The sequence below is a fragment of the Bos grunniens genome, chromosome 5 (genome assembly GCF_055505025.1).
Source record: "Bos grunniens cultivar Pamir isolate PY7600 chromosome 5, Bosgru_T2T1.0, whole genome shotgun sequence".
NCBI classification, from domain to species: domain Eukaryota; kingdom Metazoa; phylum Chordata; class Mammalia; order Artiodactyla; family Bovidae; genus Bos; species Bos grunniens.
This window is the reverse complement of record NC_141169.1, coordinates 27,208,614-27,235,423: the sequence shown is the minus strand read 5'-3', so window position 1 is coordinate 27,235,423 and position 26,810 is coordinate 27,208,614. Positions and strand designations below refer to the sequence as shown.

Genomic DNA, 26,810 nt, shown 5'->3' with positions numbered 1-26,810 from the left:
CCCCAACAATAAATTTAAGTATGTGTTGCCTACATACATGTTTATGCCCTCTCCACTCTTCCAAGGACCTTCCCCAGGCTTTCTTAAGGATCACTAATGACAATGTCCCCAACTTAAGTCTTTTTCCAGGAATTACAATCCACAAGCTCCCAGCAAAGTGCCTGGTACACACAGTAGATATTCAACAAATAATAAGGTACAGGAGATCTGTAGGGCAAGCCCCTTCCTTCATGTACAGAACTATGGGAGGAGGTTCTCTCTTTTCTCCTCTGTGTCTCAAGCAGCACTTTGGCTGGTAGTACTTAGAGAGATTGGGCTTTCCAGGTGATGCAGAGGTAAATAATCCACCTGCCAATGTAGGAGATGTGGGTTTGATCCCCACGTTGGGAAGATCCCCTGGAGGTGGAAATGGCAATCCACTCCAGTATTCTTGCCTGGAAAATTCCATGGACAGAGCAGTCTGGCGGGCTACAGTCCATGCGGTTGCAGAGTCAGACATGACTGAACACATGCACACTTAGAGAAATTGTGCCTTACCTGAATTATTAACTGATACTATACAATAATCATCATTAAATTCTCCACTGGTTAAACATGGAGGTAAGCTTGCTTAACTCAGGCTAAATCAGAACCCCTTGTGGTAACAAAAGAAAGAGCCCACTTTGTCTGCCTGTCTAGCTGAAAACAGCATGAGAGAACTGCTGCAGTGTTTGAGAGGAGTTGCTAAGAATGCTCCCTTGAGAATGGCACAGGCAAGCAAAACAGTATCTAGAGCAACCGGTGAGAGGTTCCAGTCGCCCAACTGCCCTAGAAAAGCCCACTGTTTGCCCTCAGTGGTCATAAGGGAAGTTGAATTTACGAACCGACAACCTGCCTGCTTGGGGGGAAACTGACACCCAGTGGAAGAGAAGCAGCCAGGCCAGGCCAACTTCCTTGCTCTCTTTTGTTCACCCCTTTGCTGTGGGTAGGGAAAAATGTCAAAGGCATCTTTTGTCTGCAAATCTTCCAAACTCTTAATAAAAAGGTGGCAAGGAGGGAATAGACTGAAAACAGCTAAGACAAAAACCTCAACACACCCACCTCAAAAACCGCAGAACCCAATCTTGTATTAAAAACTGAGAGAGTGGAGGGCACAATAGAAACTTGGGAGCTTTTAGTGTTCCTTTCTCCTGATTAAATGCAGATCACATAAGGGCTCTTAATGGGAGAAGGGGAGTACAGCTCCCGGTACATCTGGTCCCTGGTATTAATCTTAACTGTCTGGTGATATCAAGGCACGTGGCTTCTGGGGCAGCAAATACCTGCGATGATGACTGAGTCAGTTCGGGCTGGGCCAAATTTCAATGTCATCTCATGCTTGTGTTTATGAACTGCCAGGTGGTCCTCGTTTGTAAATCTCTGAAACGAAACAGAAACAGAGATGTGAAAAAAAAAGAAGTGACTCAGTCCCCTTTTAAAAATGTCCTACCAAACATCCTACAGTAAGGTTGGTCCCTGGAAAGAGGGACTGGAGAGGGAATGGGAAGGAAGAAAAAAATGGAAATGATGGAAAAGGAGAGGAGATGGATTCAAAAAGAGAAAATAGGAAAGGAGAAAATGAAGCACTAGAAATCTGGAGGAGAGGGGAAGGGGAAGACCGTAGCACCAACTGCTCTGTACTACCAGGTCCAAATGAGAGAAATGGACAGATTGTTGGCGAAGTGGGATCCAGGCAGGAGGTTCCAAATGAAAAAAACATTAAGGCTAGCTCGTAGCAAGCAAGGGAAAAATAATGTTTAATAATGATAATAAAGAAAGGAGAAGGGAAAGGCTGGGTACTGGTTGGTCATCACGAAAATATAGGAAATTCAGAATGAAGCTCTCCATGGTAGGGCTGAACTGGACTATTTATGAGGGGCCTAACAGAGAGATAAATTATGCAGGATTAGGAGAACCATTTAACTTCCTGGCCCCTACAGTGCTGCAGCAGGCGCCTGCCCAGCTATTTGGCTGAGGGTTTTAATGAGCCAGGATGGAGCTGTAGAGGACAGAGGCCCATTGGCCAGAAGTAATGGCACACACCAGCCCCATCGGCCAAATGCTGTCTCCCTTCATCGGGCAGCCCGCCTGGGCTCCATCAGCCATAAAGGGGGCCAGTGCAATGCTGTTGACTACATAATGGTAGAATAAAAATGCAAGCAAAAAAAAAAAAATTTTTTTTTTAGGGTAGGGGGAAGCCTGTAGGCAGGATGAGGAAAGAGAAAAAGGAGATGGTATGGAAATTTTATTTATTTAGGGGTTTGGTGAAAGGACAATGAAAATGTGAGGCTAGGTCTGCCTCAGTTTATGACTAAGTGAGACAGGGTTATTGGACAGTAATTTATGCTCCCCCCCTTTCTTTAGAAGGGGGTGATGAATAGAACAGATGAACAGCAGTAATTCAAAAGAATGATACCCTCAAAATTCCCTTTGAGGCTGCCTGGCCATGTTCCTTCATTAAAACATGCCTGCAACGCAGTAACAGCTTGGATGCCGCAGTTTTCCACAGCTCTTTCACTAGCCAGGCTCTGAAACATGGTTCTATTCGTCTTTTTGTTTCTAAAAATAATGATTGGTTAGTCCTCTTTTTTCACTCTCATTAGATAGATACACATTTCCCACCAAAATTCGTCCTTTGGCTCTCTATCCACAGCTCTTCTTGACTTCAAACCAGTCAGGAGTTGGCTCCATCCTAGCACCTATCTAGGCAAGAAAGCAAAACTGAACTTTTAAAATTTCTTTATTTTACCTAAAAGTAGCTTTCCCCACATTTTCTCTAAGCTCTATCATAACTGAAGCTTAAGACCTAAAATCCTTCCAGGCTAGGCCTACAAGCCTGAAGGGTAAAGGGAATTTTCAATTAAACATATTAAGAATCAAGAAGTAAAAGAATCAAAAGAAGACTGCCTTCGTTGTTTCCAGTGGATCCTGGACAAAACTGAATAGAGTGTGTGCATATTTAGCCAAGAACTTTAGTTTTCTCCATTGTTGGCTAACTTTAGGCAACGTAGACATTGATTATTATCATAGGCATCAACTTTTTCAGTCACAGATTTTTCCCTAAGGAAAGGATGGAGAGAGTGGGAAAGGGGGGGAATAGTCTTTTAACCATGGGTATGACATTTCTAGGTTAAACAAATCAGTGCAGAGGGTTTGGGATTGCTGGGTATTTGGTAAAAGGAAATGAGCAGAACTAGTCTACGAAAGAGGAAAAACAATCACTTTACAGGGACAGGAAGGGTAGCGGATTAGGGTATATGTTTTCAAAATGTACTGGTGATGTTATGACAATCTTTTTTCAAAAATACATTTATAGGTACTTCAAGGAAATTTTCTGTAGGTAGTTTAAAAAATGTGGCACAATGTTCTAGAATACACAAGGATGACTTTCAAGCAAAAAGTCCTTTTCTACTATCAGAAGTCTAGCTTGGAGAAAGATTTTAAATCTCCAGGCTTTGCTCTAGTTAGGATCATTTAGTATTTTAAAAGGCAACTCCCCTTCTTGTTACAACTTTTCTGCATAGTTGTGATCTGTTTGTTCTCTAGTTCTTGTTCCTCTCTGCTACACAACCCCACTCCCTTCACATCACCCTATTCCCCTTTCAGTGGTTTATTTTTCCAAACCAATAGCTGGTGTCTGAAGAGAACTGAACATGACTAAAGGGATCTCCCACCCATCAGCATCTCATAGGGTTTTGAAAACTGTGATCATAGGAAAAAAATTACATTTGCATTTTCACTAAACTCTGAAATTTAGCATTCCTAATTCATCAAAGAAATTGCACATATTCTCATATTACATTACAGTTGTTATAAGTATCTCAGAATAGCCTTTCTACTCATCACTATTTCAAAATTATGATAGTCACCAGACCTACCACTAGAACCTACAGACAGTATTATGTGTAAAAAAGCACATGTATTATCAAATATTTTAAAAATATTTTGATAACTGTATATAAAAATAATCACTTTGTAATCCTATGTCTTTTATTTTACTGATTTAAAAATATTATTCTGAGGAGGGGTTCATAGGCTTCATCAAACTGCCACTGTGGGTTACGACACTACAAAAACTAAGAATCCTTCTGAACTAAATCATAGTATGCTTCAGAGGAGGAGCGAAAATGGCAGGAGGAGGAGCTTAAGAAGCAGGGCACTGGCATGGTTTGTCTCCAGTCACCTCTCCCTGCCACAGTAAGAAAGAGAATAAAAGTTTACTAAAGTTTTTTTTTTTTAGTGAGAGAGTGTCGAGGTTTTTTAAATTTCCAGTTGTGTTGGTGTTTGTTGCTGCACACGGGCTTTCTCTAGTTGCGGAGGGTAGGGGCTACTCTCTAGCTGTGGAGCACAGGCCTCAGGCACACGCGTGTCAGTAGTTGTGGCCCAGGGGTTCGTTAGAGATATGGCTTGAGGGTCCCAGAGCACCAGCTCAGCAGCTGTCATGCGGGGGCTTAGTTGCTCCATGACATGTGGCATTTTCCCGGACCAGGGATTGAACCCATGTTCCCGGCATTGGCAGGTATATTCCTGTTTGCTGCACCACCAGGGAAGTCCTAAACTTTTTTTTTTTTTTAATCAAAGCGAATGTCAATTTGGCTATTATTTTCATTGTTCCTTATATTCTCTCTTGTTATATTTAAGAGTTAACTCAAGAATTCTCTGTGAAGTGTTAGTCACTCAGTTGTGCCTGGCTCTTTGCGACCCCATAGACTGAAGCCCACCAGGCTTCTCTGTCCATGGGATTTTCCAGGCAAGAATACTGGAGTGGGTAGCCATTTCCTTCTCCAGAGGGTCTTCCTGATCCAAGGATTGAACCCGGGTCTCCTGCACTGCACGCAGATTCTCTGACTGAGCTATGAGGGAAGCTTCTAGGTGAATCTTGAACAACATGCTTAGGAAACCATACCTTTAAAAGCAATTTCTCAATTAAAAAGTCGAAAATTATTAAGTGATAAAAATTTGACCTTATTAAAAATAGATTATTCTATTGAATTAAATAAAATGGGTAGAGACGCTTCTTAAAAAGATCTCCTTTTTGAATTATTGCCCATTTAAAAATCCAGCTCTCTCATTTGTTAATACAGTTAGTGAGTCTTCCTTTGTTCTTTGCTCTTACCTATTCCTAAGGTTTTGGCAAAGAGCCACTCAACTTAGGGGAATATTCACTCTGGTTGTAGAGTAAAAAATGATACTTTTCAATAAATGTATAGATATTAACCATTCCAAGACAACTGAGGGTTGATATTATTCAAAATTGGACTGAAGAATTTAAGTTATACTGGATCACAAAGGCAGTTTATATGCCTTGGGAGAAGATGTAAATAGTAACACAATAAAGTTAAAGAGTTGAGAGTCTTATTTGCCCAAATAAATGAATCAGGACAGCTTCTTGGCATAAATGGGAGAGGGAAAGTATTATGTGCTAATTTGCACCATAGCTAGAGCCCAAGATGACTTAGATTCGCCCTATCCAATGCACTTGAAACGTGGCTGGGCCAAACTGAGGTGTGCTGTCCTGCACTGTGCACACAAGGCTTCCCAGGTGGCGCAGCGGGTGAGGAGTCTGCCTGCGATGCAGGAGACACCGGAGACATGGGTTCCATCCCTGGGTCAGTGGGTGAGGAGTCTGCCTGCAATGCAGGAGACATGGGTTCCATCCCTGGGTCAGGAAGGTCTTGGAAGAGACATGGAAACCCACTCCAGTATTCTTGCCTTTAGAATTCCATGGACAGAGGGAGCCTGGCGGGCTACGGTCCATAGGGTCGCAAAGAGCTGGACACGACTAAAGAGACTTAGCACCCACTCACGCACGTACTAAGTCAAAACACAGACTGGATTTTGAAGACTTAGTATGAAAAATGAAAGAGAGAACATAAAATATCTCAATTTTATTTTGATTCTATGTTGAAATGATATTTTGAATATATTTGCTTAAATAAAATATATTAAAATTAATGTCACTTGTTTATTTTTACTTTTTAATGTGGCTACTAGGAAATTCAATGCTACTTATGTAGCTTGCATTTTGTGACTTGCAATATATTTCTTTTGGAGAGCTCTGATCTAGATAACATGCCTGAAGATCCAATGGGAATTTTAATCATATGCCACACTTGATTTTTTTGTTTTTTTCCTCCAAATTAACTTTTTTGGCCTTACCGCACAGCTTGTGGGATTTTAGTTCCCCTACCAGGGATGGAACCCACGTCCCCTGCAGTGGAAGCACGGAGCCCTAACCACTGGACTGCTAGTGAAGTCCCCAAACCTGATTCTTTCCCCTCAAACACTTTCTCTAAATACAGTTTACACTCTATGGTAGTGGTTCTCAATTAGGGGCAACTCTGCCCCCCAGGGGACACTTGGCAATGTAACATTTGCTTATTACAACCTAGGGAATGCTACTGAACTATAGAGGGCAGAGGCCTGGGAGATGCACTGGACAGCTCTCCAAAATAAAAACAAAATTATCTGACCCCAAATGTCATTTGTGTCTCTGCTGAGAAATTCTGCTTCAAGATAACAGGGAAAAGAAAAAACAAACAAACAAAAAGGCTGTTTTTTAGTTTCCTTTGCCGAACTGCCAACACATGTTTTTGGATATGAAACTTGGAAGGAGAAAAACACAGGCAGAAAACTCGCAACCTCATTTCAGAAAATGGCTGATGTACTGCCAATCTGCAAATACTTAGGAGAGGGAAATTAGGAAGATGAGACAGAAGGCACTGTAATTGGGAGAAGAACAGACTAAATGCAGTTGTCATGCACTGCCTTGTTAGTAGCAAAGAGGTAACACCAAAAAAGCAAATCGGCTATTTCCTTTTTGGCTATTTTGGATTTTCACTCCTCAACAGAGGGAAAAAAAATATCAAGAAAGGAAATTTTTTTAGTTTAAAAAGCATAAAATAGACTACAGGACTATGAGGAAGTCAATCGGAAAAGTGATATTAGTATCAGAATGGGCACAGAAGGTACAGTTTTGGTAAAAAATACTTTCCATTTCTAGGAGGTTTCATTCTCACCCAGTCTCCTGTAATAAGAAACTGGACTCCCACCTGCTAGCAAATGGACTAAATAAACAGAACGAAGTAAAAAGTTAGGAATGGCCTGAAGAATAAGCACAGTGGGAACTGGAAATCAGGAATTACATGTCAGTGAATGAAGCCTTAAGTTTTTAAAAAGTTGATGTATAATGTATATAAACTGCAAAAATCTCAAGTGTAGAGCTCAATGAATTTTTATATAAGTATGAAAAGAAATAAAGTGAAAGCGTTAGTTGCTCAGCTGTGCCTGACTCTTTGGGATCCCATGGACTGTACTGTGTCAGGCTCCTCTGTCCATGGAATTCTCCAGGCAAGAATACTACAGTGGGTTGCCATTCCCTTCTCCAGGGGATCTTCCCGACCCAGGGATTGAACCCAGGTTTCCCACATTGCAGGCAGATTCTTTACTGTCTGAGCCACAGGGAAGCCTACGCTGGTGTAATCACAACCCAGGTCAAGATATAAAACATTTCAGGCACCCCAGAAGGAACTCTCATACCCCACTTTTCTTAAGCTTTTAAATTAAATAGTCATATAAATAGTTATATAAAACTTAGTACCTGGCACACAGCATATATTCAGTTAGCTCTCCCCTCTTTCCCTTTTTAAATCTTAAGGTAGACAGGTATATTTAAAAATTAGTTTTTCTTTGTAGAGTAATTCTAAATGAGTCAATGCAGAGAGAGTTTTTTCCCTAATCCCGTTAAGACAAGTTTCCCAGACACTTGTTGAAACAGCACCGCTAAACAGAATTGAAGAGAAGGCTCAGGGCAAATGAGAGCTTAGCCCAAACTAAAGATAAATTTTTGTCTATTGACTTTGAGCCAGGCGTAAGCATATGGGCATTAGAAATGTAGTAGTTTTAAGCTAAGTCCTTGGTAAATTTTTGTGACCAATGAAATTTCTGTGCAATATGCGCTCCACCCTTAGCCAAATTCATTCCTGAAATGTTGTTTTTGGCCACCACAGCTCCAGTTTCCATGTGGATTTGCCTCACATTTTAAAATGCTCTTATATCCTGACCTATGATTAATTCACGTCCCTTTCCTTGTTTTAGAAGAGTAGACTGGGGGAAGGAGACAAATCAGAACTCTTTAGTTACTAGGAAATGAGTCCTGGATGCCTAAACTATCAGGGAACTGAGTTTCTACTTACGATAGTCTGAAAAATCACTTACGCTGAAACCTAACTATACTCTTCTCCAAAGTTTGTGGGTTTGGCAGCACTTCATGAACAAAATAGCTTTCTTTTATTATAATATCTACACTCAAGCATATCCTGATGAAAGAAAATAGTTTGAAAAAGCAGGAGAAAACTGATAACTATAGGTAGAAAGCTCTAGAATATAGTGATATTGGTGCTGAGCAGGGTGGAAGGAATAGCTGACCTTTTCAAAAACACTATTTAATCACTTCAACTGATCACGTATTCTGAAAGAACAAACTGGGAGATCTCCAACAGTCTTACGCTTCTCACCCTCACTGGAGAACTTCTATTCCCAATGCAAGATATCATTTAGGTTTGGGAAAGTGGGGAAAGGGAGAAGGGAAGGGACTAAACACACACACCTCAATCCAACATAACTTTCATTTGTACCTTAGTTAATCTTAGGTTCCTGCTTTCTACTTCAAGATGCTGCTGTTTATGAAATGAGTCACACATCCTGCTTTGAATGCTTCATGGCTCTTGAATGAATCATTTCAAAGCACAGGATTGTTCAACAAATAAATACAACCACAGCAGCAGCAGCAGCTCCTAGGCTGCATGTGTGAGCAAGGTAATTTATAGAGGAAAAATAAGAACAGGAAACTTCTTCCCAAAATATTCTAAGAGAAAAATGTTGTCAGGGGAATGAAGGATATAAACTGAAAGGAGGGGGAAAAAAATCCACCAAACTGTACCTAAAGAAAATCCTTCTGTCTGTGGACTGAGACATTTTCTGCTTGGAAAAGGCTGTTTGAGTATCTTAAAGAGAAGATTTTGGCAGATGACTAAATTAGTCCATTGAAAAAAGAAAGAATTTTTAGAGGAGAGATATTATTTGATAGTTGGCCTGGCAGAGAAGCCATCTGATAGAATACAAGCCCCTCAAGTGCAAGAATCCTCATTCGTTTATGGAAGTACCACGAGCACTTTGAACAGTACCTGCGCACAGTGGATGCTTAATAAACATTTGTTGAATAGATGCCAACTAGCATATCACATTAAGGGCGACAAAGCACCCCCAACTTAGAAAACTCTTATTCATGTGTACAATGGTGCGAGCATTTTCATTATCAATATTCAAAAGGGGAGTTGATATTATTATAAATATTAGATCTTTCCTATAGGACTAAAGGCTGGGCCCAGTGAGGACCAAGAATACCCTAATGGGAGGAGCTTAGAATAAGAAACAAATAGAATTTCAAAAATTAAGACAACATGAAAAGGTCAAAACAACAGCAAAAGGGATTTAAATCACTGAGAAGAATTTCTCGACTCTGAGGGTGAGGGGGCTGCAATTGTTCCCAAAGGAGATTTTAAAGGAACGTAAAATGTATTCGTTTTCTGGGCCTCTTTTATTTTTATAACTATTTTCTCCTGTTCTTCCCTTAGTGCTTTCTATCCAGGTGAGTCTCTCCTGATCTGCAAAATGCACTTGTTTTCAATTTTGTGCCTACACACAATCCCTCTACTCTCAGACATGCCTTCCTCTCTGGCCTCAGTTTATCTAAATACTATAACCTTCCAAGGCTCAGCTGAAACCCAACTGCTTTTTGAAAGTTTCTCTAATGATTCTAACCTTCAGTAGTCTAACTTCCCTGAACTTGTATGGCACTTTGAACAATCTGCTCCATATAATTTAGAATTCTAGTCTACATGGTCTCACTGTTTTTATCCTTTAAAGTGGACTATAAACTACCAGACAGTTAAAAGTGTATCCTACACTTACTTTTTTTTTGGTCGTGCCAAGTGGCTTTCAGAATCTCAGTTCCCCAACCAGGGACTGAACCAGGCCCCAGCAGTGATGGTGCTGAATTCTGACCACTGGACCACCAGGGAATTCCCCATACTTATTCTTTACTCTCCCAACCAACCCCATCTTGGGGCTTAACTTGGCAGAGAGCACACAATGGGTACTCAATAAATTCCTTTTCCAGTGATTCAGTTAAGTCGCTCAGTCGTGTCCGACTCTTTGTGACCCCATGAATTGCAGCACGCCAGGCCTCCCTGTCCATCACCAACTCCCAGAGTTCACTCAGACTCACGTCCATTGAGTCGGTGATGCCATCCAGCCATTTCATCTTCTCTCGTCCCCTTCTCCTCCTGCCCCCAATCCCTCCCAGCATCAGAGTCTTTTCCAATGAGTCAACTCTTCGCATGAGGTGGCCAAAGTATTGGAGTTTCAGCTTCAACATCAGTCCTTCCAGTGAACACCCAGGACTGATCTCCTTTAGGATGGACTGGCTGGATCTCCTTGCAGTCCAAGGGACTCTCAAGAGTCTTCTCTAACACCACAGTTCAAAAGCATCAATTCTTTGGCGCTCAGCTTTCTTCACAGTCCAATTCTCACATCTATACATGACCACTGGAAAAACCATACCCTTGACTAGACGAACCTTTGTTGACAAAATAATGTCTCTGCTTTTTAATATGCTGTCTAGGTTGGTCCTAACTTTCCTTCCAAGGAGTAAGTGTCTTAATTTCATGGCTGCAATCACCATCTACAGTGATTTTGGAGCCCAGGAAAATAAAGTCTGACACTGTTTCCCCATCTATTTCCCATGAAGTGATGGACCATTTGCCATGATCTTTGTTTTCTGAATGTTGAGCTTTAAGCCAACTTTTTCACTCTCCTCTTTCACTTTCATCAAGAGGCTTTTTACTTCCTCTTCACTTTCTGCCATAAGGGTGGTGTCATCTGCATATCTGAGGTTATTGATATTTCTCCCGGCAATCTTGATTCCAGCTTGTGCTTCTTCCAGCCCAGCGTTTCTCATGATGTACTCTGTATATAAGTTAAATAAGCACGGTGACAATATACAGCCTTGACGTACTCCTTTTCCTATTTGGAACCAGTCTGTTGTTCCATGTCCGGTTCTAACTGTTGCTTCCTGACCTGCATATAGATTTCTCAAGAGGCAGGTCAGGTGGTCTGGTATTCCCATCTCGTTCAGAATTTTCCACAGTTTATTGTGATCCACACAGTGATTAGGTCAAGTTTTATATAGTGGTATAATTGTTGAAAAGCTTTTATCACCTTTAGATTCTAAGACCTTTAACAGGTACACTTTCAGAATGATCTGCTCCCTTTCCATCTCCATTTCCAAAGTATATTTCACTAAGCAAATAAATGAGAATCAATGTATCCCCCTATCTTGTTAGACACCAGGTTCCCTTTATTATAGAAAGGCACTTTGGACACTTTCAATAACTGCAGTTATATTGTTGTTGTATGAAAGGGCATTCAAGCCATGGCTTGCGGATCAATTTACTGTCTTTGGGTATCTGATTCCATCACTGAATTTTGGTTGATGTAGCTGCAAAGTCATGTCCAACTCTTTGTGACCCTATGGACTGTAGCCCACCAGGCTCCTCTGTTCATGGGATTTTCCAAGCAAAAATACTGGAGTGTGTTGCCATTTCCTTCTCCAGGGGATTTCACCACCGAGGGATTGAACCTGGGTCTCCTGCATTGCAAGCAGATTCTTTATCAACTGAGCCACCTGGGAAGGCCTCACTGAACTTTACTACCAACCAAAATGCTCTGTGCAGAAAAATATCAATTCATCAACATCAACCTTTTCCTTCTTCACTCCCCAAACCACCAGTGGTAGTTTTAACCACATCCTTTTAAGCATTTTCTTTTAGGATCCCAATTACTTGAATTTTATTGGGCAGAATATCAGCAACACACACAGAAGTCAAGCCATGTCAAGAACTGGATTCCTCCCTTTACAATGTTTGCCCTGGAGTATCTGACAAGAGGAAAAGGTACATTACAATCAAACTGACAAACCAGCTGGCATTTGGAAAAAGAATATTCAAACCTATTGTCAACACTGAATTGCTAGATCTTCACTGTTAGGATCTGGGATTAACACTAACGCATTATTCATAACATACAGACGAATGATGCAAAGTTTTAAATGCTAAGCCACACCTGATCACTCATTTTTATTTTTGTTCCTGTTCCCTCCTCCTGTTTGTGACAAATGTGAAAAATCATGAGCCCCATGGGTAGTGTTTTTTGCCAAGTAAGTTACAGGTGCCTAATAAATCACAGCAGAAAGGAAAAGAGCTCCAAAGGTCATACAGGCCAACTCCAACCAGGGACTGGGCAGTGTAGAAAAGGGAATGGCAATATAATTTCTTGTGAGTTTTATAACTGAATAAAAATAGTATTTTATTTTTACTTTAATTTATGAATGTTACTTACTATGGGACTGAGAAATATAATCTTACTTCAGGTTTCAATGTACTTAGAAAGTCCTGGTCATCTCAACTTCTAAGGGATTCCGTAGTATCACAGTAAAGCAGGAAGTGTAAATCTTTCCTCCTCCTCTTGTTTTTTTTTTTTAATTGTGATAAAATACACATGACATAAAATTTACCATATAAGCTGTTTTACCTGTACAGTTCTGTGGTATTAAATACATTCATATTATTGTGCACCCATCACCACCACCCACCCCCCCATAACTCTTACTCTTGTAGAAATGTAACTCTATACCCATTAAAAAGTAACTCCTCATTTTCCCCTCCCCACTCTCTGGCACCCACCTTGATATTTTCTGTCTCTATGATTCTGACTACTCTAAGAACCTCATATGAGTGAAATCATGTGGTATTTGTCTTTTTGTGACTTATTTCACTCAGCACATCCATGTTGTAGCATACTGCAGAATTTCTTTTTAAGGCTGCATGAAAACCCACTGTATGTATATATACCACATTTTGTTTATCCATTTATCAGTAAACGGACAGCTGGGTTGTTTTATATTTTAACTACTGTGAATAATGCTTTGAATACAGTTGAATAAATATCTCTGCTTTTAATTCTTTTGGGTATATACCCAAAGTGGAACTGCTGGATTATATATCAACAAATAGTAATTCTATTTTTAATTTTTTGAGGGAACTATCATACTGTCTTCCTCATTGGCTGTACCATCTTACATTCCCACCAACAGTGCACAAGGGTTCTAATTTCTCCATATCCTTGACAACACTTGCTATTATCTGGGTGGTTTTTTTATGTTGTTGTTCTTGAAGCATCCATTCTAATGGGTGTGAAGTAGTTATCACTGTACTGTTAATTTGCATTTCCCTAGTGATTAGTGATATTGAATATTTTTTCATGTGCTGGTTGGGTATTTGTATATCTTTTTTGGAGAAATGTCTATTCAAGGCTTTTTGCTCATTTAAAAAAATTATTCATTTTTAATTGGGGGATAACTGCTTTACAATGTTGTGGTGGCTTCTGCCATACATCAACATGAGTCAGCCATGGGTATACATATGTCCCCTCCCTCTTGAACCTCCCTCTTCCTCCCATTCCATCCTACACCTCAACGTCGTCATAGAGCACCAGGTTGAGCTCCCTGCGTCATACGGCAAATTTCTGCTATTTTACATATGGAAATGTGTATGTTTCAATGCTGCTCTCTCAATTCATCCCAGCCTCTTCTTCCTCCACTGTGTCCACAAGTCTGTTCTCTCTGTTTGCATTTCCATTGCTGCCCTGCAAACAGGTTCATCAATACCATTTTTCTAGATTCCATATATATGTGTTAATATATGATATTTGTTTTTCTCTTTCTGACTTATTTAACTCTCTATAATGGGCTGTAGGTTCATCCACCTCACTAAGTGACTCAGATGTGTTCTTTTTTATGGCTGAATAATATTCCATTGTATATCTATGTGGAGAAGGCAATGGCACTCCACTCCAGTACTCTTGCCTGGAGAATCCCATGGACAGAGGAGCCTGGTAGGCTGCGGTCCATGGGGTCGCTAGGAGTCGGACACGACTGAGCAACTTTACTTTTACTTTTCACTTTCATGCATTGGAGAAGGAAATGGCAACCCACTCCAGTGTTCTTGCCTGGAGAATCCCAGGGACGGGGGAGTCTGGTGGGCTGCCGTCTATGGGGTTGCACAGAGTCGGACACGACTGAAGTGACTTAGCACCAGTAGCAGCAGCAGTATATCTATGTACCACAATTTCTTTATCCATTTGTCTGTTGATGGACATCTAGGCTGCCTCTCTGTCCTGGCTATTATAAACAGGGCTGCAGTGAACACAGGGGTACATGTGTCTTTTAGAATTATGGTTTTCTCAAAGTATATGCCCAGCAGTGGGATTTCTGGGTCATATGGTAGCTTTATTCCTAGTTTTTAGAGAAATCTCCATACTGTTCTCCATAGTGGCCATATCAATTTACATTTCCACAAACAGTGTACTACCAGGGCTTCCCCTGGTGGCTCAGCATTAAAGAATCTGCCTGCCAATGACAGTGATACAGGTTCAATTTCTGGGTTGGGAAGATCCCTGGAGAAGGAAATGGCAACCCACTCTAGTACACTTGCCTGGGAAATCCCACAGACAGGGAAGCCTGGCAGGCAAAAGTCCATGAGGCTGCAAAAGGTCAGACGCGACTTAGCAGCTAAATAACAACAGTGTAAGAGGGTTCCCTTTTCTCCACATCCTCTCCAGCATTCACCATTGGTAGTTTTTTTTTTTTTTTTTATGATGGCTATTCAGACCAGTATGAGATGATACCTCCTTGTGGTTTTGATTTGCATTTCTCTAATAATAAGAAATATTGAACATTTTCCATGTGTTTATTAGCCACCTGTATATCTTCTTTATAGAAATGTCTGTTTAAGTCTTCTGCCCATCTTTTGATTGTTTGTTTTCCTGCCATTGAGCTGCCTGAGCTGCTTGTGTATTTTGGAGATTAATCCTTTGTCAGTAGCTTCATTTGCAATTATTTTCTCCATACTGAGCATTGTCTTTTCATCTTGTTTATGGTTTCCTTTGCTGTGCAAAAGCTTTTAAGTTTAATTATATCCCATTTTTGTTTTTAATTTCCATTACTCCAGGAGGCAGGTCATAGAGGATCTTGCTGTGATTTATATCAAAAGAGTGATGTTTTCCTCTATGTTTTCCTCTAACAGTTTTATAGGTTCTGGTTTTATATTTAACTCTTTAACCTATTTTTATTTTATCTTTGTGTATGGTGTTAGGAAGTGTTCTAATTTAATTCTTTTACTTATAGCTGTCCAGTTTTTCCAGCACCATTTACCAAAGAGACTATCTTTTCTCCACTGCATATTCTTTCCTCCTTCTCAAAGATAAGGTGCCTATAGGTACATGGGTTTATCTTAGGGCTTTCTATCTTACTCCACTGGTCTATATTTCTGTTTTTGTGCCAGTACCATACTGTCTTGATGACTGTAGCTTTGTAGTATAGTCTGAAGTCAGGAAAGTTGATTCCTCCAACTTCGTTCTTCTTTCTCAAGATTGCTTTGGCTATTCAGGGTCTTTGTGTTTCCATATGAATTGTGAAATTTTTTGTTTTATTTCTGTGAAAAGTACCATTGGCAATTAGATATAAAGTGAAAAGTGAAAGTGTTAGCCACTCAAGTTGTGTCTGACTCTTTGCGACTCCATGGTCTGTCCATGGAATTCTCCAGGCAAGAACTTGATAGGCATTGCATCAAATCTGTAGATTGCTTTGGGTAGTATATAGTAATTTTCACAATGTTGATTCTTCTAATCCAGGAACATGGTCTATCTCTCCATCTGTTCATGTTATCTTTGATTTCTTTCATTAGTGTCTTATAGTTTTCTGCTCTTTTGTCTCCTTGCTGCTGCTGCTGCTGCTGCTAAGTTGCTTCAGTCGTGTCTGACTCTGTGCGACCCCATAGACGGCAGTCCACCAGGCTCCTCCATCCCTGGGATTCTCCAGGCAAGAACACTGGAGTGGGTTGCCATTTCCTTCTCCAATGCATGAAAGTGAAAAGTGAAAGTGAAGTTGCTCAGTCGTGTCCGACTCTAGCGACCCCATGGACTGCAGCCTACCAGGCTCCTCCGTCCATGGGATTTTCTAGGCAAAAGTACTGGAGTGGGGTGCCATTAGGTAGGCTTATTCCTAGTTATTCTTTTTATTGTAATGGTGAATGGGACTGATTCCTTAATTTCTCTTTCTGATTTTTCATTGTTAGTATATAGAAATACAAGGGATTTCTGTGTATTGACTTTGTATCCTGTGACTTTTCTAAATCACTGATTAGCTATAGTAGTTTTCTGATCATACCTATAGGGTTTTCTACAGATAGTATCATGTTGTCTGTAAGTAGTGAGAGTTTTACTTCTTTTTCAGCCTCAATTCCTTTTATTTCTTTTTCTTCTCTGACTGCCATGGCTAGGACTTCCATAATTATGTTGAATAACAGTGGCAAGAGTGTTGCCCATTTTTTAATTGGTTGCTTTGTTGTTGCTGAGTTTTATTTTTTATATTTTTAATTTTTATTTTCTTTTTTGGCCACACTGTGTCTTTACTGTCGTATGAGGGCTCTCTCTAGCTGCACTGAGCATGAGTTACTTTCTGGTTGTGGTGCGTGGGCCTCTCACTGCGGTGGCTTCTCTTGTTGTCAAACGCAGGCCCTAGAGTGCCTAGGCTTCAGTAGGTGCAGCTCACAGTCTCTACAGCACAGGGTTAGCAGTTGCGTACACAGGCTTAGTTGCTGCACAGCATGCAGGATCTTTCCAGACCAGGGACTGAACTGGTATCCCTTGCGCTGGCAGGTGGATTCTCAACCACTGGACACCACTAAGGAAGACCTGTTGTTGAGTTTTAGAAGTTTTCTATACATTCTGGGTATTAATCCGTTATCTATGATTTGCAAACATTTTCTTCCATTGTGTAGGTTGCCTTTTTACTGTGGATACTGTCTTTAAATGTATAAAAAAATTTTACTTAAATAAAATCCAATCTATTTTTTTCTTACTTGTTCCATTGGTGTTATATCCAAGAAATCACCTGCCAAATCCAGTATCATGAAGCGTTTGTCCTATTTTTCTTTTAAAAGTTTTCTACACAGTCATTACATATTTTTACTGCACTGAAACTTTTATTAACATATAATATCCTTCTTTATCTTTTGTAACTTTTTTTAACTTTCACTTTGATCTAAAATCTATTTATTCTTATATCAGTATAGTCATCACTGTGCTCTTTCAGTCACTACTTGCATGGAGTATCTTTTTTTCATCTATTCATTTTCAATCTGTTTGTGTCTTTGGGTCTCAAGTGAGTTTCATATAGACAGCATATAGTTGGATCATGTGGGCTTCTTTTGTTTTTATTAAAGTACAGTTATTTACAATATTTTGTTAGTTTCAGGTGTACAGGGAAGTGATTCAGTTATATTTTTCCAGATTATTTTAAATGATAGGTTATTACAAGATATTAAATAGTTTCCTGCAATATACAGTAAATCTTGTGGCTTATCTGTTTCATTTACAGTAGTGTTTATCTGTTGAGCCCATACTCCTAATTCATGCCCTTACTTACTTTCCCCTTTGGTAACCATAAGTTTGTTTTCTATGTCTGAGTCTGTTACTGTTTTGTAAAAGATTCATTTGTATTATTTTTTAGATTTCACATATAAATGATATCATGTTGTCTCTCTGTCTTATTTATTTCATTTGGCATGATATTTTCTAGCTCCATCCATGATGCTGCAAATGGCAATATTTCATTCTTTTTTGGATCATGTGTTTTTAGCCATCCTGCCAATCTCTGTCTTCTGAGTGAAGAGTTTAACCCATCTATACTTGAAGTAATTCCTGATAAGGAGGAACTTACTTCTGTCTATGTGTCTTCAACATGCCTTATAGTTTTTTACCCCTCATTTCCTACATTACTATCTTCTTTTGTTGATTTTTTGTAGTGAAAAGTCTAAATTTCTTTCTCATTTCCTTTTGTGTATATTCTACAACTACTTTCTTTGTGGTTACCATGGGGATTACATTCAACATGCTGAAGTTTTAATACTCAAATCTGAATTTATACCAGCTTAACATCAATAATAAGCAAGAACTCTGCTCCTTTACAGTTCTCTGATGATCTCTTTCCATTGCTTATGTCACACAATTAAAATTTTATACACTGCAAACTCCCAAAACATAAATAATTCTTATAAATGCATGAATCTCTTAAATTACATGGAAAACAAGATTTGAAGTGACAAACCAAAGTTACAATAATACTATCTTTCACAATAGAAATGTTTTTCTTTAAATGAATTACTGTCTTAAATCATACAGAAAACAAGTGCAATTCCAAGTCATTCATTCTTGTAGTAATATTAACTTTATAATTGCCCATGTATTTACTTTTCTAGAGATTCTTACTAGTATTTCTCCAAATGGTATTGAGTTACTGTCTTGTACACTTTCATTTCACTTTTCAGGACTCCCAAGCATTTCTTTCAGGTCGGGTCTAGCAGTCACAAACTCCCTCAGCTTTTACCTCTCTGGGAATGTCTTAATTTCTCTCTCATTTTTGAAGGGCAATTTTGCTGGATATAGGATTCTTGGTTGACAGTTTCTTTCTTTTAGAACTTTGCATACATTTGGTCAACTGTCTTCTGGCCTCCAAAATTTCTGATCAGAAGTCTGCTTGTAATCTTATTGATGATTCCTTGTATGTGATGGTTCACTTCTCTTTTGGTGCTCTTATGATTCTTTGACTTTGAAAATCTGCTTATAATGTGTTTTGATGTGGGTCTCTGAATTCACCTTCTTGGAGTTTGAGATTTTTGGTTGGGAAGTGGTCAAACATTATTTCCTCAATGTTTCTCTCTGTTCTGTCCTCTTTCTCTATTTCCTGCCTCCCTCCTTCCCTCTATTTCTGGACTCCCACAATGCATATACTGGTCTGCCTGATGGTATCCCAGGGGTCCCTTAGGCTTTGCTTGCTTCTTGTCAGTATTCACTTTCTGTCCTTCACACTTGATAACTTCCAAATTCCTATTTTCCTTTTTTGGCCATGCTGTGCAGCTTGTGGGATCTTAGTTTCCCAACCAGGGATCAAATCTAGGCCCTGGCAGTGAAAGCACTGGGGCCTAATCAGTGGTCACCTAGGAAATTCCCCAAACTCCTATTTTCAAATTCACTGATTCTTTCTTCTACCTGCTCAAATCTGCCTTTGAAACCCTCTAGTGAATTCTTCATTTCAGTAACTGAACTTTTCAGCCTCAGAATTTCTTTTTAGGTTTTCTATCTCTTTATTGATATTTCCATTTTGTTCATACATTGTTTTCTTGGCTTTCTCCACATCTTCCTTTAGTTCTTTTGAGATTTAAGACAGGTGTTTTAAAGTCTCTGTCTAGCAGATCTGCCATCAGGTCTTTCTCAGGGACAGTTTATGTTGATTTTTCCCCCCTTTGAATGGGCCATACCTTGCTATTTCTTTGTATGCCTTGTGATTTTTTGTTGAACACTGGTTACTTGAATCTAATAAAACAGTAACTCTGGAAATCAGATTTTTTTCTCCCCTTTCCCAGAACTTGCTGATTTTTCCTTTTTTGTTTGTTTGTTTTTATGATTGTTGTAGAGTTTTTTTGTGTTATGGATCAGCCTGAGGTGTAAATTTAATGTTTTCTCAGGTCTTTCCTGATCCTTTCCCCAGGCATGCACAATCACTTTCTAACTTTCCACATATATGTGGTTGTTTTTGAATGTCCTAGACTTTAACAATATGAGGAGATTCAACAAAATGGTTACCTGTTTACCCCTCTGTGATCAGAGCAACAATCAGCACCCTGAGATACAGCCCTGATACCTAGAAGAAAGGGTTCTTTTTGCCCATCTCAGCTCCCTCACGTTCTGTGTGCAAACTGCATGCACAGCTGCCTGGCACTGGCTAAGGGTGGGAGGATAGGTAGTTGCTACTGTGTACAGCCAAACTTGATAGAAATAGCCACAATTTACCCTTCAATTCTTCCCCTGGAAGTTGTAAGCCCTCAACAGACTTCAAAGTTCTAAAATAGTTACATCAGACAGATTCTGCCTGTGCAACTGCTGCATAAGCTGGGAAACAGATTCCTGGTCCTTTCTACTTTGCCACCTTTCCAGAATCCCTCCTTCTCTTTTTAATAATATTTTTTGACTTTTTTTTTTTTTTCAGTAAGGCCATAAATTAATTCTATGTCCAATGGCTTTAAAAGTAGAAATCTATATAGCTTATTAGGCTTCTCTGGTCCTGAGAAGACTGTTGTCAATTAATGCCTTGCATACTAGATTGTTTGGGGGAAGGTAGGGTGCTGGCATGGGGTCTGGGGACAGGCAATAAGTTTGGGGAATAGGTTTACTCCCCAGTAGGTTTATTAGCTTATAAACCCCAATAGGTTTTAGTTTTAAAACCCAACCCTTATTTCCAATGCTTCTTCCTTGCCTCCCATCACAAAGGCTGAAAAGCCAGATACTTACTTTTCCAGTTACACATGCAGCTAAGATTAAATCTGTCATACCGTTCAGGCCAATGAGACACAGAAAACTACTGGGAGTCAGGGTAGAAGACTGCATTTCTGGGAAAGCATTTACTTCCTTACAAAAGGGAAAGCTGCTGCTGCTAAGTCACTTCAGTCGTGTCCGACTCTGTGCAACCCCATAGACGGCAGCCCACCAGGCTCCCCCGTCCCTGGGATTCTCCAGGCAAGAACACTGGAGTGGGTTGCCATTTCCTTCTCCAATGCATGAAAGTGAAAAGTGAAAGTGAAGTCGCTCAGTCGTGTCCGACTCTTAGCGACCCCATGGACTGCAGCCCACCAGGCTCCTCCATCCATGGGATTTTCCAGGCAAGAGCACGGAGTGGGGTGCCATTGCCTTCTGGTGCTATTCCTTTTTTCTTCCTTATCTGACAGTGAGGCAACAAAACTTGAGAGTGAAAGGTAAAATAGATAAAAAAAGGGCAGAGCAGAGAGGCAGAAAGAGCTGTCTTCAACAACCTTGCTTAACTGCTCCACCTTAATTCTTAGAACTTCTTGTGTTACATGTATTTATAAAGTTTTAAGTTACTGTTAGGTATCAGCAACTGAAACCATTCCTAACCCATACATAATGGTTTTCAGAATATAGATTTTTCCTCATTTTCTATTTAAGGAACGTGGATATGGAATATGCACTAAAATATCTTGCTCTATGTCTTCAAGAATATTATCAATTGTACTCTACTGCAGAATTCCATTTTCACTTTCACACAGTATACCAAATAAATTATTCTATCTCATCATCAGCTATAGCCTCCCGGGCTCCTTAAAAACAATGGCTACACATTGTCTGGGCTTTGGGAAGGAACAAAACAGTAAGAATGAAGCTACCTATGATGCTGCTCTTGAAACTGAAGCAGTTGAAGATTACTAAGGTATGGAGGCTGAGTCTGAACCACATCTTTTCTTATTCCTGGCTGCTCCTCTTCCTCAATACTTAATGGCTGGCTCTTCATTAAACACCAGGATACTCTTGGGAACTATGCTAAGGATTTAACAACAGTAGATCCATTATCTTTCTTTAGATGGCAGCTACTTGGATAGATTAAATGCTCAACAAACTTTAAAGGACCAGTGTCTAAGAGCACAGAAATCCCAGGGACAATTCAGCAGGGCTGGGTCCTGTGTCAGTTACATGGTTAATTGCTTTCTCCATAGCTCTTGCCTAATGGTAGACCTTTTAGTATTTTACTTTCCAGATGTAGCCACTTAGTTGGGGTACCATTAAAGCTCCCTAAGGAACAGCTTTAGTTCTTAACCAAGCAAGGAAAGCTTCTTTTTGGGTCAAATGATTACCACACAGTCCTATTAAGTTCTTACCGATATTACAAGCTTATATTTTTCAATCTCATTTCTCTTCCCAAATTCTTACTAGGATATTATGAACTCTTAAAAAAATCAAATACTTTTATTTTTTAATTTCCTACACAGTAAAAAAAAAAAAAAAAATGTTGTCATTCCTGGGACTCACACATATGGGTGGAAGGACAAACATGCAGTGTGAACAGTGTGGACCTTAACCATTAAAGTTAGGGAAATCTACTACACTGTGTTTTTCTCTTGGGGTGCAAAAAATTTCATTATGGAAAAAGAATACTCTAACACATCTAAACACACCTCAGATATGCAGATGACACCACCCTTATGGAAGAAAGTGAAAAGGAACTAAAGAGCCTCTTGATGAAAGTGAAAGAGGAGTGAAAAAGCTGGCTTAAAACTCAACATTCAAAAAACTAAGATCATGGCATCCCGTCCCATCACTTGATGGCAAATAGATGGGAAAACAATGGCTCCAAAATCATTGCAGATGGTGACTAGAGCCATGAAATTAAAAGATGCTTGCTCCTTGGAAGAAAAGCTATGCCTAACCTAGAGAGCATATTAAAATGCAGAGAGATTACTTTGCCAACAAAGGTCTGTCTAGTCAAAGCTATGGTTTTTCCAGTAGTCATGTATGGATGTGAGAGTTGGACCATAAAGAAAGCTGAGCACCAAAGAAATGATGCTTTTGAATTGTGCTGTTGGAGAAGACTCTTGAGAGTCCCTTGGACTGCAAGGAGATCCAACCAGTCAATCCTAAAGGAAATCAGTCCTGAATAGTCATTGGAAGAACTGATGCTGAAGCTCCAATACTTTGGCCACTTGATGCAAAGAACTGACTCACTGGAAAAGACCCTGATGCTGGGAAAGACTGAAGGCAGGAGGAGACAGGGAAGATAGAGGATGAGATGGATGGAGAGCAACAGTGACTCAATGGATATGAATTTAAGCAAGCGCCGAGAATCGGTGGACATGGAAGCCTGGCATGCTGCAGTCCATGGGTTCACAAAGAGTCAGACACGACAGTGCAACTGAACTGAACCAACTGAAACACATCTTGTAAATACAGGAGATTCTGAATGCTTACAATAAGCTGAGCAGAGCGTATATGAGTCACAGAACAGAGTATACAATAACTAAAACCCTGCCTTGTAAAGGCATATAGAACTTACTACTGTAACAGTTAAGCCAAAAGAAAAATTAAGCTGAGGGAAAGAGAGAGAGAAAGATGGAGGGGAGAGTGGAAGGAGAGAGAGAGATCTGTCTCTCTAAAAGTGTGCTTAGATTGTTGGGGCAAGCTTACAAGATTACACTCACTCACTCTAAATAATTCCAAAACACAGCAATGCATTTTTGTTTTAAATAAACTATCAAATCTTAAGTGCCCTGAGCCTTAGCAACCACAGAAGAGGTTACACGCTGATAAAGAAATGGGCAAAGACAAAGACTCAAATGGTTTGGCAGCCTCTAGAATAAACCATCTTATAGCTGTTAGGGGAAGCACACTGACTGAAACCACCCAGCCTGGCCAGGTACCATAGTAACCATCTGAGTGAGTTATTTTATGACAGGAGGTCCTGGTAAGGAACACATAACTAAAAAGCCACTACTAACCAGAAGAGTTTGGGAAAGGTCAAAAGGAGACGCCACGTGTCCTATCACCTCCCAGAATCCTTCTTGCTGACATCTATCTGAGCTGAGCAATGTGTGCACCACCAGGAAGGACTCTGAGTCAGAACAATTGGCCAAAGACAACCAGGAAATGAATCCCACACCATAAAATCCAAGACTGCTAGCCATGTGGCAGAGCAGTCCTCTTGGGTTCCCGTACCCTACTGCTCTCCGCCCGGCCCTCCTTCCCGATAACGTCTCTTGCTTTGTCAGCTCATGTATCTCCTTGGGTAATTCATTTCCGAGTGTTAATCTTTTGGGCCCCGGAAGGGTCCCCCTTCCTGCAACACAGGTATACTGATTCTGCCTTGCCACCTTAATTTAATGCAGCAAAAACTTCTTACCCCAATTTGTTGACATATTTGGCTGATATATTTTTGTGTCTAAATAGTTTTTAAATAAAACCAGGCAAATGGTAAACTTACTAAACTTTGAATGTTTGCTTTTTAGACATTAGAGATAAATTTTAGAATGCTGGCCACTGAATAGATGTCTATAATAAAAGAACACAGGCAGGCAGAGGAAAAGAATGGAATCTATGCTGCCTAACAGGAACACTTATCCACATGCTACTTGACTTTCATAGTGATCCAAAATAGCAACAACATCAGGTAGTGGGGAAACTGCCCCTGCTAACCTCTCCAGCCTCATCTTCTGCTGCTCTGCATCACAATTTGTGCTCCAGCAACATAAAACTATATGCAGTTTCTCTGAACATGATATGCTGCTTCATTTTTTTGTATATGCTGTTCTCTTATGTGCAGAATACTCTTATCCACCTTCTGTCTGGCAAATTTCTACTTATCTTTCAAAACCAGTTAAAGCATCATTTCCTCCATGAAACCTTCCCTGATGTTTAATAGACCTCTCAATACTTGTGAATACTTACAAGTAACTACATTTTTATGTCTGCTTCCCCTATGAGACAGTGAATATGTTGATGTCTTACACATCTTTCTGTCACAGTATCTAGTGTTATGCCGAGCACGTTGCAGATATTCAAAAAATTTTTTTTAATTAAACTGAATCCACAAAAGCTAAAGAGAAGATCTGAAGAAAATGAGAAAATTATTCATTGACTAGTTTCTGTAAACCTGTTTCCAGGCTTACTCAAGTTTGGAGGTATCTAGCAAACTACACAAAGGGAAATGCCTTGATTTTAACAATGGATCTTTTTTGTGCACACAGTCTCTTACTAGAGACCTTTGTGAAAACCAATAGTCAATTTTTGATTGTGGTTTAAAATGATAACAAATTGCTCCAATTACATAGAACCTCCATCCATTCGGTGGTAACGGGATCCTCTTAACCATCATATCCCATTACAGCATGTCCATTCGTCAGTTAGGGGAAGATAGGAGAGAAAGGATAAATATAAAAGCCATTAAGCATACCAATGGGTGTCAGGGAGGAGTTAATAAGACTCTGGTACTCCTAGTTTCCACTTTTTGGCAACAAACCACTACTGCAACATGGTAGGCCAATAGTGGCTCCCATACTAGCTCACTAGAGTTGACAAAGTACCACAAACCTGCGGGCGTAAATAACAATTTATTGTCTCATAATTCTGGAGGCCAGAGTTTCAAATCAAGATGTCAGCAGGGCTTGCTCCTTCTGAAGGATGTAAAGGGGAATTCAACCCATGTTCCTCTCCAGCTTCTGGTGGTTTACCAGTGATCTTTGGTGTTCCACGGCTTGTGGCAGCATAACTCCATCTTTTATGCCCTGGGTATACATCTGTGTCCCATTTTCTCTTTTTATAAGGACATCAGTTACACTGGATTGGAGACCTACTCTACTCCAGTATGACCTCATTATCAACTAATTACATCTATGATCCTATTTCCAAATAAGGTCACATTTTGAGGTACTTGGGTTTAAGATTTCAACATGTATATTTAGGGGCATAATTCAACTCATAACAGCTCCCCAAAATATGCCCATGTCCTAATTCCTAGAACCCATGAATGTTACTTTATGCTACTGCTGCTAAGTCGCTTCAGTTGCGTCCAACTCTGTGCGACCCCAGAGACGGCAGCCCACCAGGCTCCCCCGTCCCTGGGATTCTCCAGGCAAGAACACAGGAGTGGGTTGCCATTTCCTTCTCCAATATGTTACTTTATATGATGACTATATTAAAGGTTTTGAGATGAAGAGGTTATCCTGGATTATACAATTAGGCTCTCAATGCCATCACAAGCACCGCTGTTAAGAGAGGTGCTTATAGACAAAGAAAAAGGTGATGTGAAGGCAGAATCAGAGACTGGAATGATGTGGCCACAAGCCAAAAAATGCTGGCAGTCATCAGAAGCTAGAAGAGGTAAGGAGGTAAGGAAAGGATTCTCCTGAGAGCCTCGAAGAGGGGTTGTGGCGCTGCCTGCACCTTGATTTTGGACTTCTGGCCACCTGAACTGTGAGCATAACAAATATGGTGTATATTAAACCAACTATCAGTAATCAATAGTCACTTTAAATGTCAATAGTCTAAATACATCAATTAAAAGAGATGATCAGAGTGGATCAAAAAACAAGACCTGGACTTCCCTGGTGGCTCAATGGTAAAGAATCTGCGTCAATGGAGGGGACACAGGTTCGATTCTGGGTCAGGGAAGATCCCACATGCCACAGGACAAATAAGCCTGTGCTCTACAACTACTGAATCAGCGCTCTAGGGCCCACAAGCCACAACTACTGAGCCCACATGCTGCAACTACTGAAGCTTGCAGACTCTAGGGCCCGTGCTCTGCAAAGCCCTCACACTCCAACTAGAGAACAGCCTGTGCTCTCCACAACTAGAGAAAGCCCGTGTGCAGGATTAAAGACCCAGCACAGCCAAAAATAAATAAATAGATAAATAAATAAATAAATAAATAAAACAAGACCCAACTATATGTTGTTTACCAGAAACTCAGTATAAGTATAAAGACATATATAGATTCAAAGTATGGGATAGGGAGGGGACGAGTATATGCCTATGGCTGACTCATACTGATGTATGGCAGAAACTATTCCAATATTGTAAAGTTAAACCACCGCAATATTTTCAGTTCAGTTCAGTTCAGTTGCTCAATGGTGTCTCTTTGCGACCCCATGGACTGCAGCACGCCAGGCCTCCCTGTCCATCACCAACTCTCAGAGCTTTCTCAAACTCATCTTCATCGAGTTGGTGATGTCATCTCATATTCTGTCACCCCCTTCTCCTCCTGCCCTCAATCT

At 40.1% G+C, this 26,810-nt stretch overlaps 1 protein-coding gene across 12 annotated transcripts in view; it reads right to left on the bottom strand.

Annotated features, from left to right (window-relative positions):
• Positions 1 to 26,810, bottom strand: part of LOC147371495 (cyclic AMP-dependent transcription factor ATF-7) — a 95,254-nt gene that overhangs the window by 28,906 nt on the left and 39,538 nt on the right. For all 12 annotated transcript variants that reach the window (XM_086399183.1, XM_086399181.1, XM_086399188.1 and 9 more), the window contains one exon: positions 1,302 to 1,398. In XM_086399183.1, coding sequence (XP_086255309.1) covers positions 1,302 to 1,398 — 97 coding nt within the window. The remainder of the gene's footprint in view (positions 1 to 1,301; positions 1,399 to 26,810) is intronic.